The sequence below is a fragment of the Canis aureus genome, chromosome 24 (assembly GCF_053574225.1).
Source record: "Canis aureus isolate CA01 chromosome 24, VMU_Caureus_v.1.0, whole genome shotgun sequence".
Classification (NCBI taxonomy): Eukaryota; Metazoa; Chordata; class Mammalia; order Carnivora; family Canidae; genus Canis; species Canis aureus.
This window is the reverse complement of record NC_135634.1, coordinates 46,379,974-46,406,508: the sequence shown is the minus strand read 5'-3', so window position 1 is coordinate 46,406,508 and position 26,535 is coordinate 46,379,974. Positions and strand designations below refer to the sequence as shown.

At 44.5% G+C, this 26,535-nt stretch overlaps 1 protein-coding gene and 1 pseudogene across 1 annotated transcript in view; one reads left to right on the top strand and one right to left on the bottom strand.

The window, feature by feature from the left end:
• TRPM8 (transient receptor potential cation channel subfamily M member 8) overlaps positions 1-26,535 on the bottom strand; it is a 94,543-nt gene that overhangs the window by 56,229 nt on the left and 11,779 nt on the right. Inside the window, exons 2-9 of the mRNA XM_077869315.1 lie at positions 25,317-25,438; positions 21,270-21,343; positions 13,520-13,676; positions 12,395-12,572; positions 10,089-10,261; positions 4,209-4,383; positions 2,862-2,929; positions 617-814 (exon numbers count right to left, since the gene is read on the bottom strand). Of these exons, the coding sequence (XP_077725441.1) occupies positions 617-814; positions 2,862-2,929; positions 4,209-4,383; positions 10,089-10,261; positions 12,395-12,572; positions 13,520-13,676; positions 21,270-21,343; positions 25,317-25,433 (1,140 nt within the window). The 5' untranslated portion in view covers positions 25,434-25,438. The remainder of the gene's footprint in view (positions 1-616; positions 815-2,861; positions 2,930-4,208; positions 4,384-10,088; positions 10,262-12,394; positions 12,573-13,519; positions 13,677-21,269; positions 21,344-25,316; positions 25,439-26,535) is intronic.
• On the top strand, positions 13,874-14,543 carry LOC144296548 (glutathione S-transferase P pseudogene; annotated as a pseudogene).

Sequence of the window (26,535 nt, the reverse complement as noted above, 5' to 3'; positions counted from 1 at the left end):
TAAGTTTATTATTAAAAAAAGAAAAAACAAAAAAAAAAAGTCAACAGCAATCATAAAACAGAATGGCATGGCACTATGTTGAAATACTTCCATAGGCTAAGCTATAAGACATGTAATAGATATCCTGATAAGTACATGTTTCTTCCATGATCTGATAAGAAAGGTGAGAGATTCTGAATTGTATCACAGGCCAGTTAATTTAGAAAGGCGATTATTCTGTTACAACAACTTCTCCAATGGATGTAGACTCTGTTTAGAATCTGGAATTCTAAAACTCATTACCAGGGATTTCTTTCCTCTGCTCCACTGATACACACAGAACTGGGAAGCTAAACATTTATTGAAGTCATGGCGTTAAAGGATTACCAGTTTTGCAAGCAGGGTTGAGTCTGAACCCTGAATGCTATCCCCCAGGTCTGGAGACTTGATGAGTTATTTAATTTATGTGAGCTTCAATGACCAGCAAGAAACCTAGTTTGGGCCAGAGTATCGCTTCAGTGCCACCAAGAATGGATAAAATAGCCAGCTCTAGTGGAGTTGGACACTTCAGGCTTCCTCCCTCCCCATGAACTTGGCTGCCTTCTTCTCAGCTCCCAGAAGCTCCCCTACAGCTTACCCATTTGATCCAACTCTCGGTCTCCTCCTCAGGCAGCCGGGACACTGTGCGGGGTAAGAAGCGCACCAACTTCTCCTTGACCACGGATGACGTCAGGACGTCCTCCACCTCCACCAGACTCGCGATCACGTCTGCAATCTGCCCTGAGCCTTCCACCACCACACAGGGGATTTTGCTTTTGATGGAGGTGTTGATGGCCTGGGAGAGGGGAGACGGAGTCAGCTAGATGGAAGACACACTGATGACCAACAGAACGTGCTCAGGACTGAGCTGGTCAACCAGACACCTTGATGCATCTCTGCACATTTTCCTTTGGGGTTTTGTGTCAGTCAGAAGCAAACCAAATGTCTGCAACTACTTATGAGTGAGCAACCTAAGCCACCTGTATTATATACTGTGTTACTACCAATTCCCATAAAAAGGACCTGTGTGATGGGCTTAAGTTCTCCATAAATAAGTGCTTGAAACATCTCTATATACAAAATTGATCATTTCAAATACTGACATCATAGATATGCATGACAACTGCCAAGACAGTATTCAATATTATCAGTGATAGCTTATCTGACAGAGGTTAACAATATTCATACTTGTAAGGTATGAAAATACCTTCAAAGCAGCAGCCATGTGTTTTGTATTACATGGACACATATTTCCCTTATAATTCCCAAATAATTTTCCTTGCCCCCTTTTATGAAAAGAGAATAAAATTAAATTTGTTTCCCAGATAAATATGCAACACACTTTTATTATTTGCTTTATAAAAACTACAGAGGCTAAAATAGGTCTTAAGAATTTTAAATCACTTGACAGCAAGACAAAGTAATCTATAGGCACAGAAGAAACTGCCTTTAGCAGAAACTGAATGCCTTTCTGGAGAATACACTGTCCATAAAGTGTGTAGTGCCTCATCTGGGCAGATAGAGGGGTGTTCCCAGCTCTGCACCCCACTGCCTGCCCTACGGACAAATGTCCACATGCTGGGGCCAAAGTGGGGTGATCAGATAGGGAGCTTCCCTCCTCTGTCCTGTCCCCTGTCCTGGGCATAGTTACCAGCTGCACAGGCATTTGGGGAAAATGCCATAGAACTACAGTGCCTGGGCCCGCAGTGTTCTCTGGAAATCAGAATTCCAAATCTAAAATTTGAGAGAGAGCTTGTAAACATAACCATCTTTCAATTCCTTTCTCCCCTTCTCTCTTTCTCTCTTCTCTCCTGTTCTTCAACCATTCACATACTGACAATTTCCAAAAAATTCTTTAATTTTTTTCTTGAAAATCTTTTCCTGAAAAACTTTCATTTAATCATGGTCTCAGCAGATCTCACAGCAGGTGTGAATGAATGAATGAATGAATGAATGAATGAATGAATAGGCCATTGTTGTATAAAAGAATAAACAAAGTGCTAGATCATGATTCCAAATAACTTCACCAGGAATTACTTGTAATTCCAGGAGGAGAATCTGAGAGGAAGGGGAGAGGATCAAGAACCATGGTATCTACACAGGATAGAGGACACAAGGAGGTAGGCAAACCAACATGAAAATTAATTAAAAGGAGGACTTAAAAATCACTTTCTTGTGAAGTTCTATTGCTAAAACAGTGAGATCTTCAACATGATGCACATGCCTTCAAATATCGACAAAAATGCGATTACACTGATACTTTCTAATAAAGCCAGGCAGAAGCCTGGCTGCAGGTTAAGAGGAATTCAGAAACATCAGAGTAACACGGATGGGGTGAGAAGCAGAATTCTTGCTCCACTGTTCAATGCTGCAGGTATAGAATCATCCAGGAAACTTTCTGTGACCCTGGAATCACTTTGGGCTCAGGGTTCCTTCTTATAGGTAGAGTCCTTGCAGGCCCAGGAAGCATGTGGATGGGCCTTCAGTGGTTTAGGAACCCCACTAGCCTGTTTGCGTATGTTCACAGCTTATCTCCATGCAGATGGGGTGGCCATGGTTTTCCAATATATATGCTGATTATGATCTTTAAGTCTTATGAGTTAAGACTCACTCCTTGGTGGGGCTGATGGCCAAAGCCAACATTAGGTATACAAGCCACTCATGTTCTTCCAAAACCTCCTCTGGACTGTTAGAGAACATTGTATGGTGAAGAAAATACTGCCTACTTGTTGTAGTAAAATAAATTAGTCAGGTTAGATTACATGAGCTCCAAAGCCCTGAAAACACAAATTTGCTGAGTTAGCTTGTTGATCAGTTTTCTAGAAAACCAAACCAAGACTCACTTTCAAAGTTTCTCTGCCACCTCCTTGGGCAAAACACACAATGGGGATCTTGCCACCATAGTTGGAATCTGTAAGGCATAAAATGTAAAACTTATACTGGGCTCATTAGAAATACTCACCTATGTCAAGAAGAGGCAGACCAGGAGCTTCTGCTCCATGAGCCCAGGGTGTGGGGTGATGACTGCAGATCTCAGACTTGACTATCTCCCCATTGATCGTGGCAGATGTTTCTCTGTACCCCAAACCAGTAATAGTATGACACGGGTCATGTTGCAATTTGTTAGTGATATTTATTTATTTTTTTAAAGATTTTATTTATTTATTCATGAAAGACACGGAGATGGAGAGGCAGAGACACAGGCAGAGGGGGAAGCAGGCTCCATGCAAGGAGCCCGATGTGGGACTCAATCCAGGGTCTCCCGGATCATGCCCTGGGCTGAAGGCGGCACTAAACCTCTGAGCCACCTGGGCTGCCCTGTTAGTGATATTTAAAACACTAAAGGCAGTGAATTATTTACTTTTGCTAATGTATATTAGGCCAGGTCCCAGTTTATCCTTATAATAGTTACACCCTCATTAATTTGCATAATCCTATGTTTTCCTGAGTGGGTGAAAAAATCCCATAACCACGTGTTCTCTAAAGAAAGAGTATTACATATATAAATGTCTTCCTTTATGTATGTCCCAGTGAAAAGGGAAAAAGGTTGAGAACATCTCCAATATGTCCCTGTTACGGAGTCTGTCACTACATCATGAGGTACTCTAGTTCCATAATAGGTCACATCTCAGCACCAATATCTCAGTAGCGTGAGAGAGAGAGAATTTGTCACTTCCCATGACAAATAAAGGCTTTCACTCAACTGCTGCATTCTTCCCTTGAAGAATGGTTTAAGTGGTTAAGAATGGTTTTAAGTGGTTCTATTGTATAAAAATAGCCAAGATCCAAACCACTAACCCATCCAACTGTTAAGCTAACAGGTTGGTTTTTATGGTTTTTACCCTAGCTAACTACATTGCTTCATAATCTCAGACTTAGTAAGATGGATTTTATTTGTTCTTAAATGTTGTCTAGCAGAAGAGATAGCAGGTTTTCTATACTGCTATCAGTAGTGTGACAGAGTGTGATAAGGCAACATTTATGCTCCAGCACGTGGAAGGTACATGCACAGAAACCTTGGCAGAAACACTTCTAGGATGTCAAAGAAAGAGAAATAACAGCTCCTCTTTGGCAATAGGACATCTAATTGGGTGGGTTCACCATGCTTCACTCAATGATTGGCGGGTACTGTTGGTGCTGCAGCTACTGCTCTTGATACTATGTCTAAGGCCCATTTCCTAAACCCTGACCTTGAATAGTGCGCTCGGAGATGTACTTCTCCAGCTGATTCCGGAGTTTTGCTTCAACTGTAGGATGTCCATGGCAGCCGTTGTCCACAAGCAGCAGATGGGTGTGGTTGTTGTCCAAGATATACAGAGGGTCTCTCTTGAAGTCATCCATTATGTACTGAGCTGAAAAATATCCCTGAAAAGTACAGAGAATCTTGTCTTTGAGATTTATTTGTCGGTCAAGACACATGATAATATTTTTATATGTTAATGTTAAGGCTAACTGTTCAGGCTCACCTATATTGATACATCCTCCCAGGGTCCTAAGTTCAGAAGGATCTTTGAGATCTTACAGTACAGGACTTCATTTTAAATATGAAGAAATGAGGCTTCAAAATGGTTAGGTGACTTCCCCATTGTCACATAAATGGCCGGTGACAGAATAAGGATCAGATTCCCAGGCCAGTTCTTGTTTCATTGCCCTATGCTCGTTTATATCAATTCATTGAAATTGATAGCACTCAAGGAAGTGTGGGTGTTTATGTGTGTATGTGTGTATCCAGACACACACACAGATACGTGAGTGTGCATGTAGTTATGTACACATACACACACACACATACACTTATATTTATGAGTGTGTGTGTCTGGATACATTGATAGAGACACATATATATATGTATCTGGAATCTATCATATGCCAAGACCTTGCCAGGATCTATAATATGAATTAAAAATGAACAAGATGGGGTCTTTACTCTTTAGAAGCCCATAGTTATAGGACCACAAAAAGAAGCAATTAAACAGATACTTTTTCCTAATACTTAATACCATAGAATAAACAAAAGCTGGAGGAGCATGAAGAAAGGAGTTCCTGACCCCTCCATCCCATTCAAAAGTGTTTAGTTCTTAAATCTCATTAAAAGATGGGTCACATTAAAAGGGTCACATTAAAAGATGTTCAATCTGAACTCCAAGAAAACAAACGAAGTTGAAATTTTAATGAGGAGAGGAATGTTACTGACTCTATTGATGGCATATATATTCAATCAGAACAAAGGAGGAATGAAAACAAAATTTCAAATGTTACAGTTCTCTTCTCAAAGTGCTCCTTGCCCAGCCAGGAGCGCCAATCAGAAGAGTCCTGGAAATGCCAAATGGAATAATATTAGCAAGACAGGCATTCAGGCAATTGATGCAGGAGACCTCCAAACTTTCCTGGAAGAAATCATTCCTATTCCATTCACACCCTTCCAGAACACAACACTAGTTCCAAAAACTTACAAGGAAAGAATCAGAAAAGGAAAAGCCAAAGACCATAGTCTCTAATGAATGTGGATATAAATCATTGACTAATTAAACCCAGTAGGATTATTAAAGGATAATTAGCATTGTTTCCAGAACTCCATTCATTAGATTATACTTTAAAGGGAAAAAATAGCAACCCAACAGACATTTTTGTACTCAATATTCATTCTTAATTTTAAAAATTATAAACTAGAAATAAAAGGATGATGCCTTATGGTACTTTCTTAAAATATACGTTTTTTGACGTTTTTGAAAATCCTATTTACTGGTGAAAATAATAGTCTCATTCCCACCACTATGATACCAAGTATTTGGAATGCCTGTTGGGATACCTGTTATCATCACTGTTATTTAACATTACTCTGGACATTTTAGCCCAGGCATCAAGATAAGCAAAAAAATTCAAAGTATAATTAAATGGAAAGTTATGTTTAAAAACAACACTATTTATCAGAGATATGGTTGCAAACATAGAATAACCGAAAAACTGTTAAAACAGAAAGAGAATTCATAAAATGTTTGATTCAAAACAACAAATAAATCCTTTTCCATAAAAATCACTTCCAAAATTACATTGAATAAAGACCCTATGTGCAATAATAACAAAAATACATCATCTCTAGAAATAACACTCAGAAGAAATATGTAGGTCCTAATGAGGAAAACTGTAAAATTTTCCTCAAAGACAAAGACTTGAGTAAATTCCATATCCTATCACTGGAAGAAGACTTGATAATGCAACAATTTCAATTTTCCTGCATCAATTTATAGGTTTTAACATGATCCCACTCAGTGTGTGTGAAATTTTATTATGTTGTTTTGCCTTGTGTTTTGTCTTTGTAGTTGTACTTTGACAAGGGGATTTTAACACTGAAATAACCAATAAGGAGATGTATGAGCTCTTTTTTTGTGTGCATATGTAATGCAACAACACTTTTGACAGTGTAGCCTTGATCCAGATGAATAAAATCTCAGTGTTTGTGAAACCTGGTATTGTTTCAGGCCAGCTAAATCTGGGTCCTTGTAGAGCCCATCTACTAGTAGTGGGGTTTGTAATGAAGCCATGAATAGAAAACATATGGGAAGATATGGTTGACAAAGTTATTATGAACAATTACTGGGTTCAACTTATGCAAAAGACCAAGCACTATTTTTCAGGGAAGACAGAAAAGGAACAGAGGTTGACCACAAGATCATATGGGTTTGCTATGAAACTACTCTAAGTCACTGGAGATTTTCATTAACAGACACATAAAAGGAATGAAAACCAGAGCTATGATTTGAATATCTAAAAATAATACATACTCATTGTAGCAACATGGAAAATGCAGAAGAGTACAAGAAAATTTAAAATCATGCTTAATTCCACAACTCAGTGGTAGTCGTCAAGATTTTAGTGTTCTTGTATCTTTCCTAGGCATATAGATTAATTTATGTAGTTTTCATAATTTTCTATTTAAAACTTCAAATATTGGGATCCCTGGGTGGCGCAGCAGTTTGGCGCCTGCCTTTGGCCCAGGGCGCGATCCTGGAGACCCGGGATTGAATCCCACGTCGGGCTCCCGGTGCATGGAGCCTGCTTCTCCCTCTGCCTGTGTCTCTGCCTCTCTCTCTCTGTGTGTGTGTGACTATCATAAATAAATTAAAAATTAAAAAAAAATAAAAATAAAACTTCAAATATTTCCCATATTACCAGAAAATCTTTGGAAATATTATTTTGCACAATTTTCTTAATGTTTATATAGTAATCTAGTTGAAGATCCTCCTACTCTTGATATTACTAGATATTTAGGCTTCTGTCAATTCTTGATATTATCAGAAATATTTTAATAATGTTTGTCTAAATATTAAATTCTCAAGTGATATAAGTATGGTATGAACAGTCTTCATGCACTTGGTACAAATTCTGAAATGGTTTTCCAGAAAGGGCATAGATTTGTTCTTTCTGCAGCAATTTATAAGGATCTCATGGTTCTCTGTGTGTTAGAGACTACAGACATTTTTTTAAATTAACTCTTAATAGACTTTTTAAAATGTTTCTGGGTGAAATCACCTAAGCCCAGAGCAATTTTCAAAATTTTTATTTCCCTTTAAGCTCATTCACTGATAATTCATGCAGTCATATTTTCTAGCTCTTCTTGTTGAATCAGCTTTTGGAAATTATTGTTTTATGGAAAAATATAAAATATAAAAAACAAAAACTTCCTGAGATTTTCAAATGTATTGACATACAATTGCATGTGACGTCTGTACAATTTTTCTCAATATTTATTACCACAGTGGATTTCTCAGTTCTATTTATTCTTTAATTAAATTGTCAAAATGGTTTCAGAAAATAAAGAATATTTCTACTCTTCCTCCTTTTTTCTTTTCTAATTAATTTATTTCTAATGGAATATTATTTTTTCTCCTCTTCTTAAGTGTTATTGTGATGTTATTTTTCAAATCTATTAATTTGAAACTGTGGTGGCTAAAAGACCATGAACCATAGCTCTACTACTTACTAGCCATGTGACTAAAGAAAGCTTCTTACTTTCTCATCTGTAATGAGAAAGGTAATAGTACCACTTAATTCATTGTTAGCCTTATTGTTGTGAATATTAAAGAGTGTTAGATATTATTATTGAATTATTTTCTTGATTTTTGCTAATAAAGGTATAGGGCTATGCATTTCACTATGAGTGCAGCTTTGGACATATATTGTCAGTCTTAACAAATAATACTTTCATTTCCATTGCTTTCTAAGTGATCTGCAATTAAATTTTGAAAGTTCATTTTTGAACTTGAGTTATTTAGCAGATGTCATTCGTTTGTTTCTTTCTTAACTTCCAAGTGATTGGAACTATTTAATCCTTACATATTCATTTCATGTTTTACTTGTTGATAGAGGATGCCACCAGGGAAATACTAAGTTGCTGTTCCAATCCAGGGGGGAAACATACCTACCTTACAGGGTTGTTCTTGTGATTTTATGAATTTATCTATGGAATGTATCCACCAGACAGCAATGATGATTAGCCAATACCCCAGACAAACATGGCTAAAGACAAAGACTGAGTTCTTTCCCACTCAGCCTGTCACTGTCCTCAGAATCCTACCCCAGGCCACTCTCCCCCCTGAAGTTGGCATTTGATGTAAGATGATTTTACCATTCTTGGCTGAACATCTAGAAATAACAATAAAAGCTACCATTCACTCTATACAGTTAATCCATCCCATGATAATACAAGGTTATTATCATAAAAACTCAAAGAAGAGAACTCACTCAAGACCACGTAGCTAGAAAAAGTTCCTCACCCCTAGTTACTCTATCTGCAAAGCCCTTCTCCTCCCACTCCATCACTCCTGAGAGATGCTCAGAAATGGCTCCCCACTCTCCTCTGTCCCTTATACACCTGAGAAATGTTGATAAAAATAATATCATTTTTAAAAGCAAAAAGAATCAGGGGCGTCTGTGTGGCTCAGTCAAGTTAAACATCTGACTCTTGATTTCAGCTCAGGTTGACCTCAGGGTCATGAGATCAATCCCTTCATGCTCAGGGTGGAGTCTGCCTGAGATTCTCTCTCTCCACTCTGTCACCACCCACCACCCCCCCATTGCCCCACTCACGCATGCTCACTTTCTATAAATAAATAAAATCTTTTCAAATTAAAATATCAAAACCAGAGTAATTCTAAACATCTTGAACATTTACTGCCTAAACTTCCAAGGATTCCCAGGTAGAAGGTGGCATAGGCTAAATTGGGTTTTCTGAACCTCTGGTCTAAAGCTTCTAGTAGACATCACCTATTGTTTAAGGAGGTTTTCAACTCACTAGAAATGTTTTTTCCAAAATTCTACACTTGATACAAAATCTCATACATCTACCTTGCACATAGAACATGAAATTTGTGTTGATTACTCTCTAAATATGCTCACAGGAAACTTTAAGGGGAGAGCTGTTCATAACTTTCTTAATATCAAATTAACCAGGGTTCACAGCAATTCCTGTGAGTGTGGTCAGGGCTTGAGCCCTCCTGGGACAGACTTGGGTCACGGTTATAAAGAACAAAGAACCTGACTTTAACACGATATTACCAGGAAGAAAGTTTAAAAAATAAAACATATCCTTTGGTAACTCCTCAGGACTGTTTTGATTGTGTCATCCTTGTTTGTTTGTCCTAATTTTTTTGTTGTTTTTGTGTGTTTGTTTATTTTTTTTTTCATGGGGGGGAAGAGAAGAAGGCATGGGAGAGAGAGAGAATCCTGAGCAGGCTCCATGCCCAGCGCAGAGCTGGACACAGGGCTCCATCTCATGACCATGAGATCATGACCTGAGCTGAAATCAAGAGTCAGACACTTAACAGACTGAGCCACCAAGGCACTCATGTCATTCTTGTTTTTAATTGTTGGTCCCAAAGGCACTCCTTGTAAGGCCAACTTCCCCATGAGCTGGCTCTATCATAGAGCCACAATATTCAGGCCAGATCCCCAAGCCATGGTCTTCTTCCCACGTGACCTCGCAGACCTCCTCCTGTCCCATCTCTCCTCCTATCCCATCCCTCCTCCTGCCCCATCTCTCCTCTTATCCCATCCCTCCTTTTGCCCCATACCTCAGCATCGCAATTCCTGAGGAGAGTGTCCCTGTTGGAGACCATGCCCCAAGCCGCTATGCCAATGGCCACAATGTTCTCCTCTGAATTCCTGCTGATGGTGTTGTCTCTCACCACCTCCCCGATGTACTTCATCAGGCCATAATGGGTTCCTCCAGTGAGAATCCAAGCACCTGTCAATGAAGGAGGAGAGCAAATGCTCAGTTGGCTCTGAGTAAGTCTCCCATCCTGTGCTCACAGACCCCTGAAGAAGCCCCCACCATGCAAGTACCAGGACAACACTGCCAGCCACACCTTGCAGTGGGCCTTGCCAAGGACCATATGAAGAGGAAGGAGAAGAGGATGTTTGGAGGAATTTCTAAGAGATATTGGTTTGAAAAAGACACAGATTCTGGGCCCCGCTCTTGATCTAAATCATCAGACTCTCCAGAGGGTCGGACCAGAGAATCTGCATCTTTATCCAGCCTTTCAGGTAAATCTCATGATAAATAATAAATGCTGGGCCCGAGCCTGTGAGCAAGTTAAGGCAGTGCTGCCATGGAAAGCGGAGCACTCTGCTCCCAGACCCCTACTCTTGTGCCATGACCCTGGTGCTTACAATTTAGCTTTACCTTGTAATTACACAACTTTGCACACCGGCATTTTAAGGTTTATATTTGATGATCTTCACAATGTCAAGGGTTTTGCTCATTTTTTTCCAGAAATGAAGTAAAGAAAATATTTATAAAATATAACTTAGCATAATAATTGAACGTAAAATTGGAAGTGACCCTGATCTAATGCACTACCCATGTAGGAACCCAGCCTGACGGTGGTCACTGGTGTTTCTTGATTAGTTCTGGTGATAGAAAGCTCAAGAGGTTCTGGGTAGCCCTCTCCCCCAGTTATTAGAAAGTCCCTTTGTTCATTATTTGTCTCCATTCTGCAATTGTATTACTATCCTCAGCAGTAACGAACAAGCTTAGTTATCTCCCCATAAAACCCTTCCAATATTTTAAGGTAAACGCAGCATGGTCCTTAGGATTGTCACACCTGATTCCTGCAACCATTTCTCACAGAATATGAACTGCAACCCCTCGGCACCCAGTCTCCTTCCTCTAGACAGATTTTAGTTGTCAACATCCCTCTTGCAAACCAGGCAAGGGAAACTGAAGCAGCACTCCGAGCAGCCAACGCAGAGGACGCCAAGACTGCTAACATCAGAGCCAGCCCCTCCCTTCCTCTGACTGGATGTACTCAGGCCAGGCTCTTTTGTCTGTTTTGTTCTGTTATATTCCCAGCACTTAAAACACTTCCTGACACACAGTAGGCATTTAATAAGTGTCCTGCATGAATGATGTGTGTTCAGGATTTAGCTGTAAGGAAGCGGAGCTGCTCAGTTTCATAACAAAATAACCATCTACTGTAGCTTCCTCTGGTGGGTCAGGAAATTGAGGACGAATGAGAATAATATCCAGGTTTCTTCTTGACATTCAAAGAAAACTCTTATCTAAGAGAGGACACCCCTGTTCTTGAGAGATTCATGCTGAAATACTTTGGGGCCAAGGGTCATGATGCCTGCAACAGACTCTCTTATGAGTCTTTAAAAATCCTAACAGGGGCCTGTTTCTGGAAAGCAATATGACACATGTGGAAAAATGCTAATAATTTGGGGCTCGAGGTGAAGAGCGTACAGATGTGCATTACATGATTCAATTCTGCTGCAGGTTTGAATTTTTCAAAACAAAAAAATTACAAAGAAAGGCAGTACTAAGCCAAATATTTCAAGTAACAAAGCCACAGTTATTCGTCTTGATCTCAATCACACACTTTTACCTGGTGCTTACAACCTGCCAAACACCATTGCTATTTCCAAAAGCCCATCATAGATCTCAAAATTAAACAGCAAAGAAATGAAATTTTCCTCTTCCATTGGCCAGACTATTCTGGGTAAAATTTTATATGTAGAAACAACACAATGAAAACCTTGGATGATTCAAGATTCAAAGACACAAAGGTGCCCACAAGGAAGCATCATGATGCAGATTTTACCTTATGACACCCCCATGACCACCACCACCTGCCAGAGCTTCTTGCCTGTCCATTCATCTGAGGACCTTGCTTTTAAATAAATCATGATTAATCGTGTACTTCTGGAGTGTCTAGATTCTGCGCGTGAACTGCATCTGGGGACTTGGCTCTGTCCGAAGACGACGGGGCTCAGCCTCTAGGGACTAAGGGATGGCGCAGCATCCCCCCCTCACAGCATCCCTGCCCTGCAGCATCCCTGCCCCGCAGCATCCCCACCCCACAGGGACCACCCACACCTTTGGACTGCGCGATGTAGATGAGGCGGCTGAAGATCTTGCGCATCCTCGGCTTCAGGGCGAAGTTCTTGGCGCCGCCGGTGACAGATATGACCAGGTTGGGCGTTTTCAGGTGCCAGTGCTGGGTCAGCAGCTCATAGAGGGTCTCTGCATCCGTGTCACAAGACAGGCGGATATACTGCGGGGAAGAGGGAAAGTGTTGGGGTCGGGGTCGGCACCTGTCCTCCCAGCCACCTGCTCCTGTGGAATGGGAGAGGCGCACGGACCAGCAGCCAACGGGGGTCCCCACGGGGAAGGGGAGGAAAACAGTAGGCTGGGACAGAGGGGTTACAATGTGGGTGCCACCGATGGGCCTCCTGGGCCAGCTGGAGAATTTATCCTAGCCTCAGGAATGTGTCCTAAAGGCTGTAGGGCACCTGTGAGGTGTTTGAAGCAGAGTCGATGAGTCCTCCAGCACTAGCGTTGACTGTGGACCAGGGGACAAAACGAGGTAGGGGAAGCTGTGGGCAGGCAAGAGATGGTGATGGTGCATCCTGGGGCAGGGGCCCTGGGAAGGGACAGCAGTGAGCCAGGTTCCAGGGCTGCAAACACAGGCCCTGGGGTTGTGAGAAGTGAAGGCCCAGGCTTCCTGCTGCCTATGGATGGGCTGCCATGGAGACAGAGACCCAGGAACATTTGAGGATACCACCTGCCAGTCCTTAGACCTTGTTGTAACACCCGGTGGACAAGCCTGAAATGTGAGTGTCCCCTTATTCAGAGCCATATGCATTCCCAAGAGTGCCATACACTAAACTAAATGGGACAATGCACCAAAATGGTCATGGGCCTTGTGTAGCAGCGGGGGGGGGGGGGGGGGGGGGGTCAACTCAGATGCAGCATAAACGCCCACAGCGTGCTCAGGGAAAGGCCTCTGAGTAGCAGCTGGGCATGAGCTAAGTCTTTCAGCTGCACAGAATCTAATCACAGCTTTTTGACTATTTTATCATTTTCTGCAATAGTGTTGGGATTGACTACCCATCTCTCTTGCCTCTGTACTATTAGACAATTCAAGGTAGCTCAGGATTAGCATATGAGTCCAGGTTGTGTTAGTATATGAATCAGCTAAAGTAGAAAACCATTGCTTACCTTCCCTTTCTTCCCCAGAGTCTCAAACTGAATATCCCCAAAGGCGTCAGTCGGAAATTCCTTGGTGTGTTTCTTGTAATTCCATTTCTCGTTTGAGTTGATCTGGGTGCCTTCGATGTGCTGGCTCTGGGCATAGCCACACTTGCACACATTTTCCCTGAGCCGGATGATATTGACAGGAGGGAACGGATTTCATTAAGCCTCCTTAAATGTTTCATCACATTTTTAGAATAAACTATGCATTATTAGCTTCGAGAAACACAAAAAGTGATCAAGCCTTATCTTCAGAGCACTGCTGCTGTCACCACCGCTGCCACAGCTACTGCCACCGCCACCGCCACCCCCACTGCAACCATGCCACCCTACACCATCATCTATTTCCCTGTTTGAGGGTGCTGTGAGGCCATGAGCATGCTGCTGGCTGACCAGGGCCAGAGCTGGAAGGAGGAGGTGGTGACCATGGAGACCTGGATGAAGGTTTCACTCAAGGCCTCCTGTCTGTACGGGCAGCTCCCCAAGTTCTGGGGTGGAGACCTCACCCTGTACCAGTTCAATGCCATCCTATGACACCTGGGCCACTCCCTTGGGCTCTATAGGAAGGACCAGCAGGAGGTGGCCTTGCTGGATGTAGTGAACGATGGTGTGGAGGATCTCCGCTGCAAATACGTCCTCCTCATCTACACTAACTACGAGGCAGGAAAGGAGGAGTATGTGAAGGCACACACATACCTGAAGCCTTTTGAAACGCTGCTATCCCAGAATGAGGGGGGCCAGGCCTTCACCGTGGGCAACCAGATCTCCTTCACAGACTACAACCTGCTGGACTTGCTGCTGATTCACCAGGTCCTGGCCCCCAGCTGCCTGGACTCCCTCCCCCTGCTCTCAGCCTATGTGGCGCGCCTCAGGCCCAGACCCAAGCTCAAGGCATTCCTGGCATCCCCCGAGCACGTGAACTGCCCCATCAATGACAACAGGAAGCAGTGAGAGCTTGTGGAACCCTGGGCGGGAAGCTGGGGGGCTGGCTGACTTCCTTTCTCCCTGACCAATAAAATTTTCAAGTGAGAAAAAAAAAAAGTCTTATTTTCAGACTATCTTCATCATCTCAGTTGATTATTTGGAAACTATCTTGGAGTTTTCTCCCTATTGTCTATGGTCCATCCACCAACAGGCTGGCTCTGTACTGAGAGCTGGGATATAGGAGTAGCTTCATGGAGTCTGTCTCTGCGGACGTAGCCTTGAGGTTATTAGGAGATGAAGGCTTAGAGACCTGGAGACCATTTATGTAGCTTCCTGCATGGTTCATAACACACAGGAGCCCTGGATGCCAGCCCTGTCTGTGTGCCCAGCCAGTAAAGCTTTTTGGAGGTGAGTTGAGCCCTTATTCCTGGGGATGGTACTCACTGGAGACACTGGGTCCCCTGGCAGGGCCCCTAAGTGATCCAGAGATTAGAGAGACCCTCCTGTCCATACTAAACGTGAGCTGCTTGGGATACTTTCAATCATTTGGGCTGGACAAGAACAAACTGCGTTAAGTGAACGCTATTTCTTCCCATGAAAAGTGCAACAGAACTAAAATGTACGTGTTTGTTAAATGACACGTGTGCATATGTGAAGTCAGAAGAGGATGGAAGGATAGGCAGTAAGAGGTAAAGGATAGAAAATCTGCTCTGAGGCAGGCCTGGCCTGAGCTCACCGCACCCAGGGATTAACTGGGTGGGTGGCCTGGTCTCCAGCTTGGGGGACGTCTTGGGAACAGTCAGTAGGATGCCTGGCAGGGCGGTGCAGTGCAGAACAAGCAAACCCTTCCTTTACCCCAGCAGAGTCCCACTCCCCTGGGGGCTCCTGAGAGGTTGGAAACTGTGGCACAGCCTCCATGGGGTGACTTTCAGGCTGTGCCATCTGTGCAAATCAAAGACTAGTAGAGGCGGTGGCAACAGAAAAGAAGAAAAATGCAGTTTCAAAAAAAAAAATCTAAAAATACCTGCTGTGGCTCCCTGGCTCGTCTATCCAGAGCTGTGTTGCCTCCTGACCATCACGGTCTCCAAATAAATGAACAAGAACCACAACAAAAATGTGAATGTGGCCAAAGCAACTCTCCCCAGTGGGGCCCTGTTCACCCTTCTCCTGGTTTCTTTCTGCCTGCCCCACCCACTTGGCCCCCTGGGTTCTCTCTCCCATCAGGCTTCCGACAAGAGTCAGAAGGTGCTGAGAATTCAGGGAGCCATGGGCAGTGGAGAAGCAGAACAGAGTTCTGTCCCAAGAGGCCAGAGAGCAGCAAAGGCAGAAACCTGTTTAACCACTGAAATAAGACAGAAGGGTAGAGCTCTCCCTCTTCTGCAAGAGCAAAGGGATAATGGAGCAAGACAGAGCCACCACCAGGGAATAACCAAACGCCCTGATCTGCCCAGGACAATCCCAGTTTATATCTGCTGCCCACGCTCTAGTAGAGTCAGAGCCTCTATCATGTTCATCAGTGTTCCCTCAAAATAAAGTACGTAGTCACCCTAACCACCAATGTGTTAGAAAAGATGCCCCCTCTGGCAGACATAAGCCTGTGGCCCCTAGCACACTTGTGCAGTGCACACCCTGGGCAACTATATGTGGTGACTCTGAAGCAAGGATTCCCTGGGTAGGCTAGGTCAAATAAAGGTATACAAGCTGAGAAATGCTGTTAGGGTTTGCTTCTAGCTGGACTCTATTTATCTTATATTCTCTGTTCCCGGCATATAAGGACATTCAGCTAATATCCTCCAGATGATGAAGGCATAAATGAGTGAATGAACACATTGATTAGTCTTCCTGTAAATAGTTTGGCTCCTCATCACTCCTCAGTGATTTTTGCAAGGTAAGTACTTTTTTTTTTTTTTTTTTTTTTACCTTCTGGAAGGTGAGCCTAAGCATACATAGCTATTATATAGCTGTCACAGGAAAGGCTGTATTCCCAAGGATCCTCGTCACTGATGAGCTTATTTGACAAATGGCAAAATGTAGGATTAATTCCAAAAATACTCCGTGGTAGTAGATCACATTTTCATTTTACAAAATGATAATAGCAGTATATGCTTTTCTGTGACAGCTTCTAAAAATATAATGGAGCAAAACTATTTGAGGAGGAGGTTTTATGATTGCTCCAGAAGCAGACAGATTCTAATTATGACCAAGATCCTACTACCTGGAAGCAACTGGCCTCAATTGTGTTACATGAAATGAGTTACTCTGCTAACAAAGATTTTTTTTTTAGATTGATTGATTGATTGATTGATTGATTGATTGGAGAGTGCACATGGACAGGGGGCAGAGGGAGAAGCAGACTCCCCACTGAGCAGGGAACCTGATGCAGGGCTCTATCCCAGGACCCCAGGATCATAACCTGAGCCAAAAGCAGACACCCAAACAACTGAGCCACCCAGGCACCCCCAGAGATCTTTTTGAAGTGCTGGAAGCCCAGAGTAACCACCAAAGCCATGCAATGAAGACCATATGTAATGAGGAACAAACACATCATGGCAGGAATCCTCATATGCAGCACACCCTCCTAAGGATGAGGCTGTGAATGATACATCAGTGTGGGTTTCTGCTGGAGAGTACATGCATGATGTGGACCCCAGTGAGGCTGTCCCTGCTCCCCAATCCCCTCTATGCGGCTGGACTGAGACCAAGCCTTTTCCTGGGTTCTGTGTGGCATTACTGTTTCCTTAGAGTAAACCAACCCTTTTAAGTTAAGCTAGCTTAGGTCCTTATAACTCAAAGTCTTAATTACTATAGAGTATGGAAATTATCTGTGTTCAAAATGCATGTCAGACTTTCAGTATTTTCCAGGACTATAAACATCAAGGTAAAAACTGGATGCAAAATCTCACCATCAGCAGCAATCTTGCCTCCTTTCTGAACAGTTCTCAGGGCATCACACAGTCTGGCCAAGAAAAGCAAGTCAACTAGAATTGATTTCAACCTCCTCAGTCCTTTCTCTTACTAAGTCCCAGGGCACTTCCTGAGCCAAGGCTGCTCCTCAGTGGTCTCAGAGTCCTTCCCACGAGGGTCCTCATTGGCTTCCTCTCCTCTCTTTAGCTGTTAGCATCTTGCTACCCATTGGGGTCTATCCACACCCACCGAAGCTCATAGCAAGATGGGGGAGAGAAAAGCCGTGCCCCACCTGTCCTTGCCACAGCTGAAAACAGACTCTTAAGTCCTGTTCCCTTCTCAGGGTAGGGATGTTCTTTAGGGGACCTTGGCTGAGAGAGTTGTTTGGCTCCATTTTGGTTTGCAAGCTGGTAGCCTTCTAAGCACCAATTTGCATTAATTGATTTACAAATGGAGAGGAGGCCAGGAAGGAAGTGCAGATGCCTACAGGAGGGATGAGGGTGACAGAAAAGAGAGATGGAACAGACAGAAGAACATCAGGACCCTAATTCTTCCTCCCAGATCAAGTGCAAACCCTATAGAGCTACACTGTCAATAAGATAGCCTTTAGCCACATGTGGCAATATAATCTTATGTTTAAATTAGTTAAAATTACATAAATTCAACTGCTTGGGGATCCCTGGGTGGCTCAGTGGTTTAGCACCTACCTTTGGCCCAGGGCGCGATCCTGGAGTCCCAGGATCGAGTCCCACATCAGGCTCCCGACATGGAGCCTGCTCCATGTATCTCTGCCTCTCTCTCTCTCTCTCTCTCTCTCTCTCTCATAAATAAATAAATAAATAAATAAATAAATAAATAAATAAATAAATCTTTTTTAAAAAATTTCAACTCCTTGATTGTACCTGCCACATTTCAAATGCTCAATACCTATCTGTGGCTAGTGACTATCATATTAGACAGTGCAGATATAGAATATTTCCATCCTGGCAGAAAGTCCCACTGCACAGAGTAGCTATAGAGAAAGTAGAATCCTCCCTATTTCTACCTACAATGCAGCATGGCCAAGGCAGTAAAAACTGAAGAGAGCAAAACCAGATCAGGGGCTTATAGCCTCAGAATTGCCAGGATGCAGCCCCTAAGCTGGGCAGCAATGTTTCAGAGGGCCCCCACCAGTAGGAGCAATGATTGGGCATCAGCCCCAAGTGACCGCTCAAGAAATAGACATCCACAAGGGGTAGAGCAGAGAGACTTGAGCAATCTGGGTGTAGCACACACGAGCAATCCCAGGGATTCTCTAGGGAGACTTTGACTGTCTATGTCAGCTCGTGTGGCAAGCAAGCAAATTCGGGGTATCAATATTAATAGTCACTTCATTTGATTTCCTTGTCCAGTGGGTAATTTGGAAGACACAGAGTATTCCTACCACTTATGGAGAAATGATAGTAATAAATATGGGGAATTTCAAAGAGTATAGAGTCTCGACCCTGGTCTACAATCTTGTGCCCTTCTGAGAGAGGAACCAGAAGACCCTGAGGTGTTCCCGTCCTTTGCTTGTGCTGTGAAGATGGGGGCTGCCCACATCTCCCTTTGTTTTGAGCCAGACTCAAGCTGTAATCAAGCACTTTAAGGTAGATAGCTATAGGTTTCCCTACCTTGTATCCTATTTCCTGTTCTGTTAGAAGGAGCACCTTGATTTTCCTTTGAGGAGTCCTCTCTTTCCACATGGGATTCATGTGGATACAATGCCCAAACCTGGTCAATCAACATATCATATCCCATTGCCCAGCCTCAGGGACAAGTTTAGAGGTGGACATATGGCCAAGCCAGGCCAAGAACTATGAATATCAGTCCAGAATTTTTGGTGGATTTGCTGAATGAGGCCCTCTTTCCCCCACTGGTAAAATGGTAAGCTGATAACATATCCAATACGGAGACCACTTTGCCACCATTTGTGAAGAGCTTTCTCACCCAGAGGACAACAAAAATAACAGGTGGAAAGAGACAATCTTGGTGTCATTGAGTCCTGGCTCTGGTTGTGCTTTTCAGCCAAAAGCTCCCATTACTACCCATTTCACTTAAACCAACTAGACTAGACTTCTGCACCTAAGAAATTGCTTAGGTGCCTGAGGCAATGTCATTCTTAGAAAGGGTGGGGCATCGAATAAACAGAACACCCAAGCTAAGAATCAGAAAACCTGGGTGCAGTCCCTCATCCATCTCCCACTGGCCATGTGACCTTGGGTAAATACTGAACTCTTAGGACCCATGTGCTTTGTCTGTCAAATGATAAGAGCAGCTACCTTGGGTGCCTGGGTGGCTCAGTCAGTTAAGCGTCTGCCTTCAGTTCAGGTCATGATCTTGGGGTCGTAGGACTGGGTCTGCTTCTCCCTCTCCTTCTGCCCCTCCTCCCATTCATGCTTTCTCTCTCTCTTTCTCTCAAATAAATAAAATCTTAAAAAAAAAAAGAAGAAAGAAAGAAGAAAGGAAGGAAGGAAGGAAGGAAGGAAGGAAGGAAGGAAGAAAGAAAGAAAGAAAGAAAGAAAGAAAGAAAGAAAGAAAGAAAGAAAGAAAAAGAAAAAAGAAAAAAAGAAAAAGAAAGAGCACTGCCTTGAAGAGGGGGATTATAGAATTAGTACTCAAGTATATAAGTCCCCATGACATAGTAGATGCCCAATAAATATTTATTGAGTGAATGAATGAATCCAAACTGTATTTTCTACTGGTCAAACAAATAGACTAACTGCAAAGTCTTTCATTGAAACCATTCAGGTAATAAAGAGCTGACTCATGACGTTTATACTGTCAAAATAACTCATGATGAGTAAGTTTACACCAATGACAAAATAGAGATTCTTAGTTTTTCTGATGTTCATTTTCTAATTCACACGAAGCATGAAAACACATTTATTAAGAGCCTTTTATGCTCTGAGGCACGATGGTAGGTATTTTATGTGTTACCGCATTGAATCCTTACCACAACCCATGAGGTACACTTTGCTAGCACTTTAGCATCAGAGAATTTGGTTCAGAAAAGAGAATATGGCTCAAGGTCATGCAGTAAGCAGGCAGCCGGGCCAAGGTTGGATCCAGGGCTCATTCTAAAGCACCTGCTCTTGCCTATTCTTACATCCTTCCTCTGTTGGCTGCCTCCGCTCAGTAGAAGATCAGTGCTTTAATTATAAACTACAGCAGCAACTATCCAACCAATTAATAGCTAGATTCTTTCTTCTCCCAGCCCCAGGCAACAGAGGGGACAGGATGAGAGGGGGGTAGCACTAAAATTATCTCGTTGGGTCCAGAAGCATCATCTATGAGAAAGAGCAGCAGTTGGTCACTCACTCGCTCATTAGCTAACATTCATCGAACACCTCCTGCATTTACAGCTGCTGGTGGCTGCTCCCCATGGCTTTTGAAACCCAGCCTTGATTCTCCAAAACATTTATGACTCAGAGTAGATGAACATCTGATTGAATGGGAAGGCCCCAAGTCAACAGCCTAATGGAGGAGCCAGTCAGATTGCCACATGCGCTCATGCTTGGGGTCCTCTGCCGACCACTGTAACACAACAACGTTCAACACCATGGCTGCTCAGGTGGGCTCCCAGGCTCATGGGAGCAAACACCAAAGGGGGTGACAGCTTCTCTTAGAGCCTCTACCAACTATTGCCAAAGCTAAAAATATAAGACAAAATGGTATCGCTCTAGGGAATAGCTCTAGGGACCGAGTCCAAGCTACATGCCAAATTCTTCCTCACACACCATTTCTGAGAATTGCAAGAAGAAAACAACTTTAATAATGAACTAGTGAACATTTGTTTGTTTGTTGTAATGGTTGTTAATAATGTATTTTCCAACATGGAAGCAAAAACAGAGGGAAAATAGTTGCTTACGTGGCCTTGGAATCTTTGGTGAAGAAGACACATTCTCGTTTCTTAAAATTTGCTTGAATAAAATTCACCAAGTCCTTTGGAGAAAGAACATTGGACAGCATATGACTAATTTATTTTCACCCATTGCTGTTATTAACGAACACTAAATACGATCTACACTTACTTCAAAGGTTTCCAGAATTTACCGCATAGTCATAGCACCAAGCATCCGTTCATGCTTTTAGAATACCACAACAGTTTTTAAAAGAGACATACATTTAAATGTTTATAACTAAATGCAAATTTTTCTGAAAGTTAACTTGGCGTTATCTTGTAATAAATGTCATGACACACATACAAATTATGTTTTTCCATCTCTAGGACGACCAAGGGAATGTAAGCATTTGTTGGTAGTTTAGCATAAATAATGGATCAAAGCAGATTCTTTCCCCTTACACTTGCTTTTCAAAAGAAAACATACTCCAAAGACTCCTTCAAGGATTGTGTTTGCTCCCCCATGGACAAGGTGGTAAGGCATATCCGGGACCTCATTCTGATAAACAACCACAAGTTTCTATACACCAAAGGCTTCCCTTTAGATGGAAAAGCAAACTATTTGGAAAGAGATGAAGAATACGTTGAAAAAAAAAAAAAAACTACACTCCTCCAGGACTGGTAGATAGACTATATAAAGGACTGGAAATCATTAACAATAGCCCAGATGATCTAAGGGGGAAATGACAAAAGGCATGAGCATGCATCAAATAAAAGAAGACACACACACACAAAAAAAAAAAGACACAAAAATAACCCATAAATGTGTGCAGAGAGGCTCACCCTCAGCGGTAATGAAGCAAGTGTGAAGGAAAACCAGTGTGACTTCCCATCACACACCCACCAGGTTGGAAAAATCAAAAAGGCAGCTGATGCCAAATGTGGATGAAGGGTGAGGTAGTGGGGCCGCACGCCCACGCGGGGTGGGTAAGTAAACTGGTATGACCACTCTGGAAAACTGTCTACCGTGGCCAGTGAAGTCATCCCCCTAAAAATTGTCCCCTGTGGAGAGAGAAGTCGGTTTGTCCCATGAACAGCGCACAAGCTCAGAGTGCCTGGCAATGGGTTGTCAGCCGTACAGGGATTGTTGCCCCGGCGAGGTGGGGTTGGCACTCCAAACCCCCTTCCCTCAGGTCATTGAGTTCTCAAACAACTTCATGCAAGTTTAGCCTCCCAAGTTAGGCCACTGGCATCAAAGTTAGCCTTGACTCCTTATCCCCGACAGCGAAGCTGCCACCAGCTGCCCCTAAACAGGGCAAGCAGTCTTGAAGAATAAAATCCATGGTGCACTCCGCAGTCTGCCTCCTGCTACCCGCACCCCTTCATTCTGAGACATCAGAGAAACAGCGATGCCTCCTCTTCCTGGCTCTTTGGACAAAAGTTATCCCATAAATCCTGTGTCTTAAACCCAGGCCCCCTGAGGGAGACATGTCTACCTTCATCCACCTGGCTTCCTCCTAAAAATGTTTCCCAGAGAACCCCCAGATCACATATCCAAAAATGTCCGCGTGGCATTGCTCCTAACAGCAAAGCCCAAAAACCCAAAAGTTCCCTTTAGGCTGGACAGATGTGCACCTGACCTAGCGCTAAACAGCAGTGAAGCAGACCAGCAGTTGCTACAGCAATCAGTGTGGACCAATCTCAAAAACATAATGATGAACAATAACACCAAAAAAAATCCACAAAAAAACAAACTCCCAAAAGGATACTTGTAGAATTCCATACATATCAAAACCAGATAAAAGTAAAGAATATATTGTTTAGGGATATATATATATATATATATATATATATACACACACATATTCGTATTTGAATATTCAAATATATTCAAATAATAAACTTATAACTAAAAGCAAGGAATGGGTAAAACAAAATGCAGGCTCGCGGTCACCTTGGGAGGGGCAGGAGGGAGGGGATGACACCTGGGGCAAGACGGGCCGTCTGGAGTCCTGGTAATATTCTGTTCCTAAGCTGGTGGTGGGTACCAGAGTGTCCGTTTTATTCCTCTTCCTGAGGCTGGAAATTTGCACTTGTACATTCTCTTCCACAGACAAGAAAAGTGTGGGATGCAACAGTAATTCTTACACTTACCTGAACACAGGAATTTTAAAAGCCTATGATGCTCCTTGTCCCTCGTAATATTTTCTAACCTCTTAGCTGACGTTAAATCTATTTCACCAAATGAAGAAAACTCAACAGGTGTATAAGCCTGTGAAATCAGTGATCGTGGGTGAGCGGTGGTGTCAACACTGCTTTGTTGCTAAAAATTCCCTCTGGAAATGCACTTTGCAGGGGCGTGTGTCCTAGGGAGGAGGGATGCAAACAGGGCCCTGCCCCCAGAAACTGGGGCATCCTTGGGTGGTCTCCGAAGCCCTACCCAGAGGCCTGCCAGCACTTCAGAGGGCATGAGTGGGAAATCCATCCAGAAATCCTTTGGGAGCCGCGGAGTGTGGCACAAGAAAGAGTCGGGCTTTGTCTGTCTCCCAGAGGCACCAAAGCCCAAGTCCAAGAACGAGGTGGGAAATTGCCTTTCCTGCCTTCCCTGAGGTCTCTCACTGCCTGAGGCTGGAGGAGAGACCCCCACTGTCTTTGCCCATCATTTGTTTCTTGCAGGACCAGGGCTAAGGTGAGACCAGGTGTCAAATCTAAGGAGGTGGGATCCCTGGGTGGCTCAGTGGTTGAGCATCTGCCTTCGGCCCAGGGCGTGATCCTGGAGACCCAGGATCAAGTCCCTCGTCGGGCTCCCCTTTGAAGAGCCTGCTTCTCCCTCTGCCTGTGTCTCTGCCTCTCTCTGTGTGTCTCTCATGAATAAATAAATAAAATCTTTATATATATATATATAGAGGCGCTCTGTGTGGATGGATGAGGGCAGGAGCAGCACCTGAGAGCAGCGCTGCCTTAAATAGGCAATGTGGGAGGCCGTGTTTGGCCCCCTTGTTTGTTTTCTTAGAGTTCACTGGTAGATGACAAAGCCAGCCCCATGTAACCTCCAGCCCGACCTAAACACGGCTGTGCCCAGCACCCCAGAAGCACCCCTCCCAATCCCCTCTCCGTCCTCGTGCCTGTGGCGGGCCACCATCCTGACTTCCGACACCGCAGCCCGGAGGCCCTCGGTAGCAGGCTGGAATCTGGCTTCATTTCCTGACAAGCGAGCATATTGGGTCTGCCCGCAGGGTGGGCACGAAGCCAGTGGGACCTGCCCAAGCGGCCCGGCAGGGACAGGGATGGGGAGGCGGTGCCATGGAAGGCAGAGGCCCTGCCGGCACCCAGGAAGGAAAAGGCCCCTGCCAGCACCCAGGAAGGAAGAGGCCCCTGCCAGCACCCAGCAAGGAAAAGGCTCTGCCGGCACCCAGGAAGGAAGAGGCCCCTGCCAGCACCCAGGAAGGAAGAGGCCCCTGCCAGCACCCAGCAAGGAAAAGGCTCTGCCGGCACCCAGGAAGGAAAAGGCTCTGCTGGCACCCAGGAAGGAAGAGGCCCCTGCCAGCACCCAGGAAGGAAAAGGCCCTGCCGGCACCCAGGAAGGAAGAGGCCCCTGCTGGCACCCAGGAAGCACGACGGGCATGTCCCCACATCCACTGGGCAGCGTGGGTGCTGGCTTGGAACCGGAGACAGGGACGCCCAGGAGAAGGGCTAGAAGCTGTGGCTGCAGGGACATGTGAGGACCCGAACCGAGACCCAGCCGCAGAGTCAGGGAGCAGGGTGCTGAGTCCACGGGACCCACAGCGACACACCAGGCACCGAGCCGTAGAATGAGCGTTGACGGGGCGATACCGTGAATTTCGGGAGGGCCAGCCAACCAGTGCATCATGTCACCATGTGTTAAATAAAACCGTTTAAAATAAGGCGGCTGGAAGAAGAACACAGAGGAGAGGAAGCTTCCACCCTTGCCCAGGACAACCGCAGGACACACCACCACGGTGAGGTACGATCTCTTTCAAGAAGCAGCGTGGGTTCCCCCAAGTGACATAAGGGCCAGAGCGATGCTCTCTGGCAGCGCCGCCCCAGACTCACGCTTTCGCTGTAGGACACGTCGGTGCTCCGAGACGTGCTGGAGTACAGGGTCCGGGTGCTGTCCAGCGTGCCGTTCCTTCTGTTCCTCATGCTGAGCCTGGCCCCCTCGAAGGACATCTCTCCTGTGGAGAACGCGGAGGGGTGGGGTGGGGGGGCTGGTGGTTAGTTTGAGTCGCAAAGAGTTAGAGGGCTTGTCTCGTCCTATGGTCTCACTCATACGGGGAATATAAGAAGTAGTGAAAGGGATTATAGGGGAAAGGAGGGGAACTGAGTGGGAAAAATTAGAGAGGGAGACAAACCATGAGAGATTACTAACTCTGGGAAACTCAAAGGGTTGTGGAAGGGGAGGTGGATGGGGGCCTGGGGTGACTGGGTGATGGGCACTGAGGAGGGCATTTGATAGGATGAGCACTGGGGGGTTAGACTGTATGTTGGCAAATCGAACTTCAATAAAAACAAATTTTTTTAAAAAAATTTTTTAAAAGCCTTGTCTCCTGCTCCACCCCAGAGCCCCCACCCCCACCAGTAACTGCACCCCTGCCCTGCTCTTCTGGCCTCATCCCCTCTCATCCTCCAGGACCTCCCTGAGCCAACAGCACCGGCACCGGGCCCTCCAGGTGTCCCCCTCCCAGGCGGGTTCCTGCCTCTCAGACCACCATGCTAGAGGTTCCCAATAGCTCCTTCCAGTTTAAGGGATCTGGAGTAAAGGGAACGTAAAGAACAAACCCTAATAATGGCTTTTGTCACCTAGAGGAAGGGACATACTCTGAGAAGAATCCTGGCTCTGGTCCACCCCATGGTGACAGGGCTCCAGAGCCTGGGTGTCCAGGTCACCATGAAACTCAGAGCCAACATTTGGGCCCCAGGGACACCCAGCAATTCCCTCTCAGGCCTAGCAGGAGGCTGTTAACCCTGGGTGTGGACGATGCAGAAGCCTCGGCCCCCACGGGGAGACTTCCAGGGCTGGTCCTGCTCTCCCCACGCTCAGACCCTCCATCCCAACCTGCAGGGGCACCCTCAGACCCATAGCACAGGCGTCAGACGAAAACCACCAGTGGCTACTCTGTCCCCATCCCTGCATCGACTGGCAGACACAGTAAACACGACGTTTCTAGAACAAAAACATCATCTTTCCCGGTCTCCCTGGGTCTCCTCTTCTGGTGCCAAGCTCCGCCAGCTACCTGTGACAGTGCTGCAGTACGCCACATCCAAGAGCCCG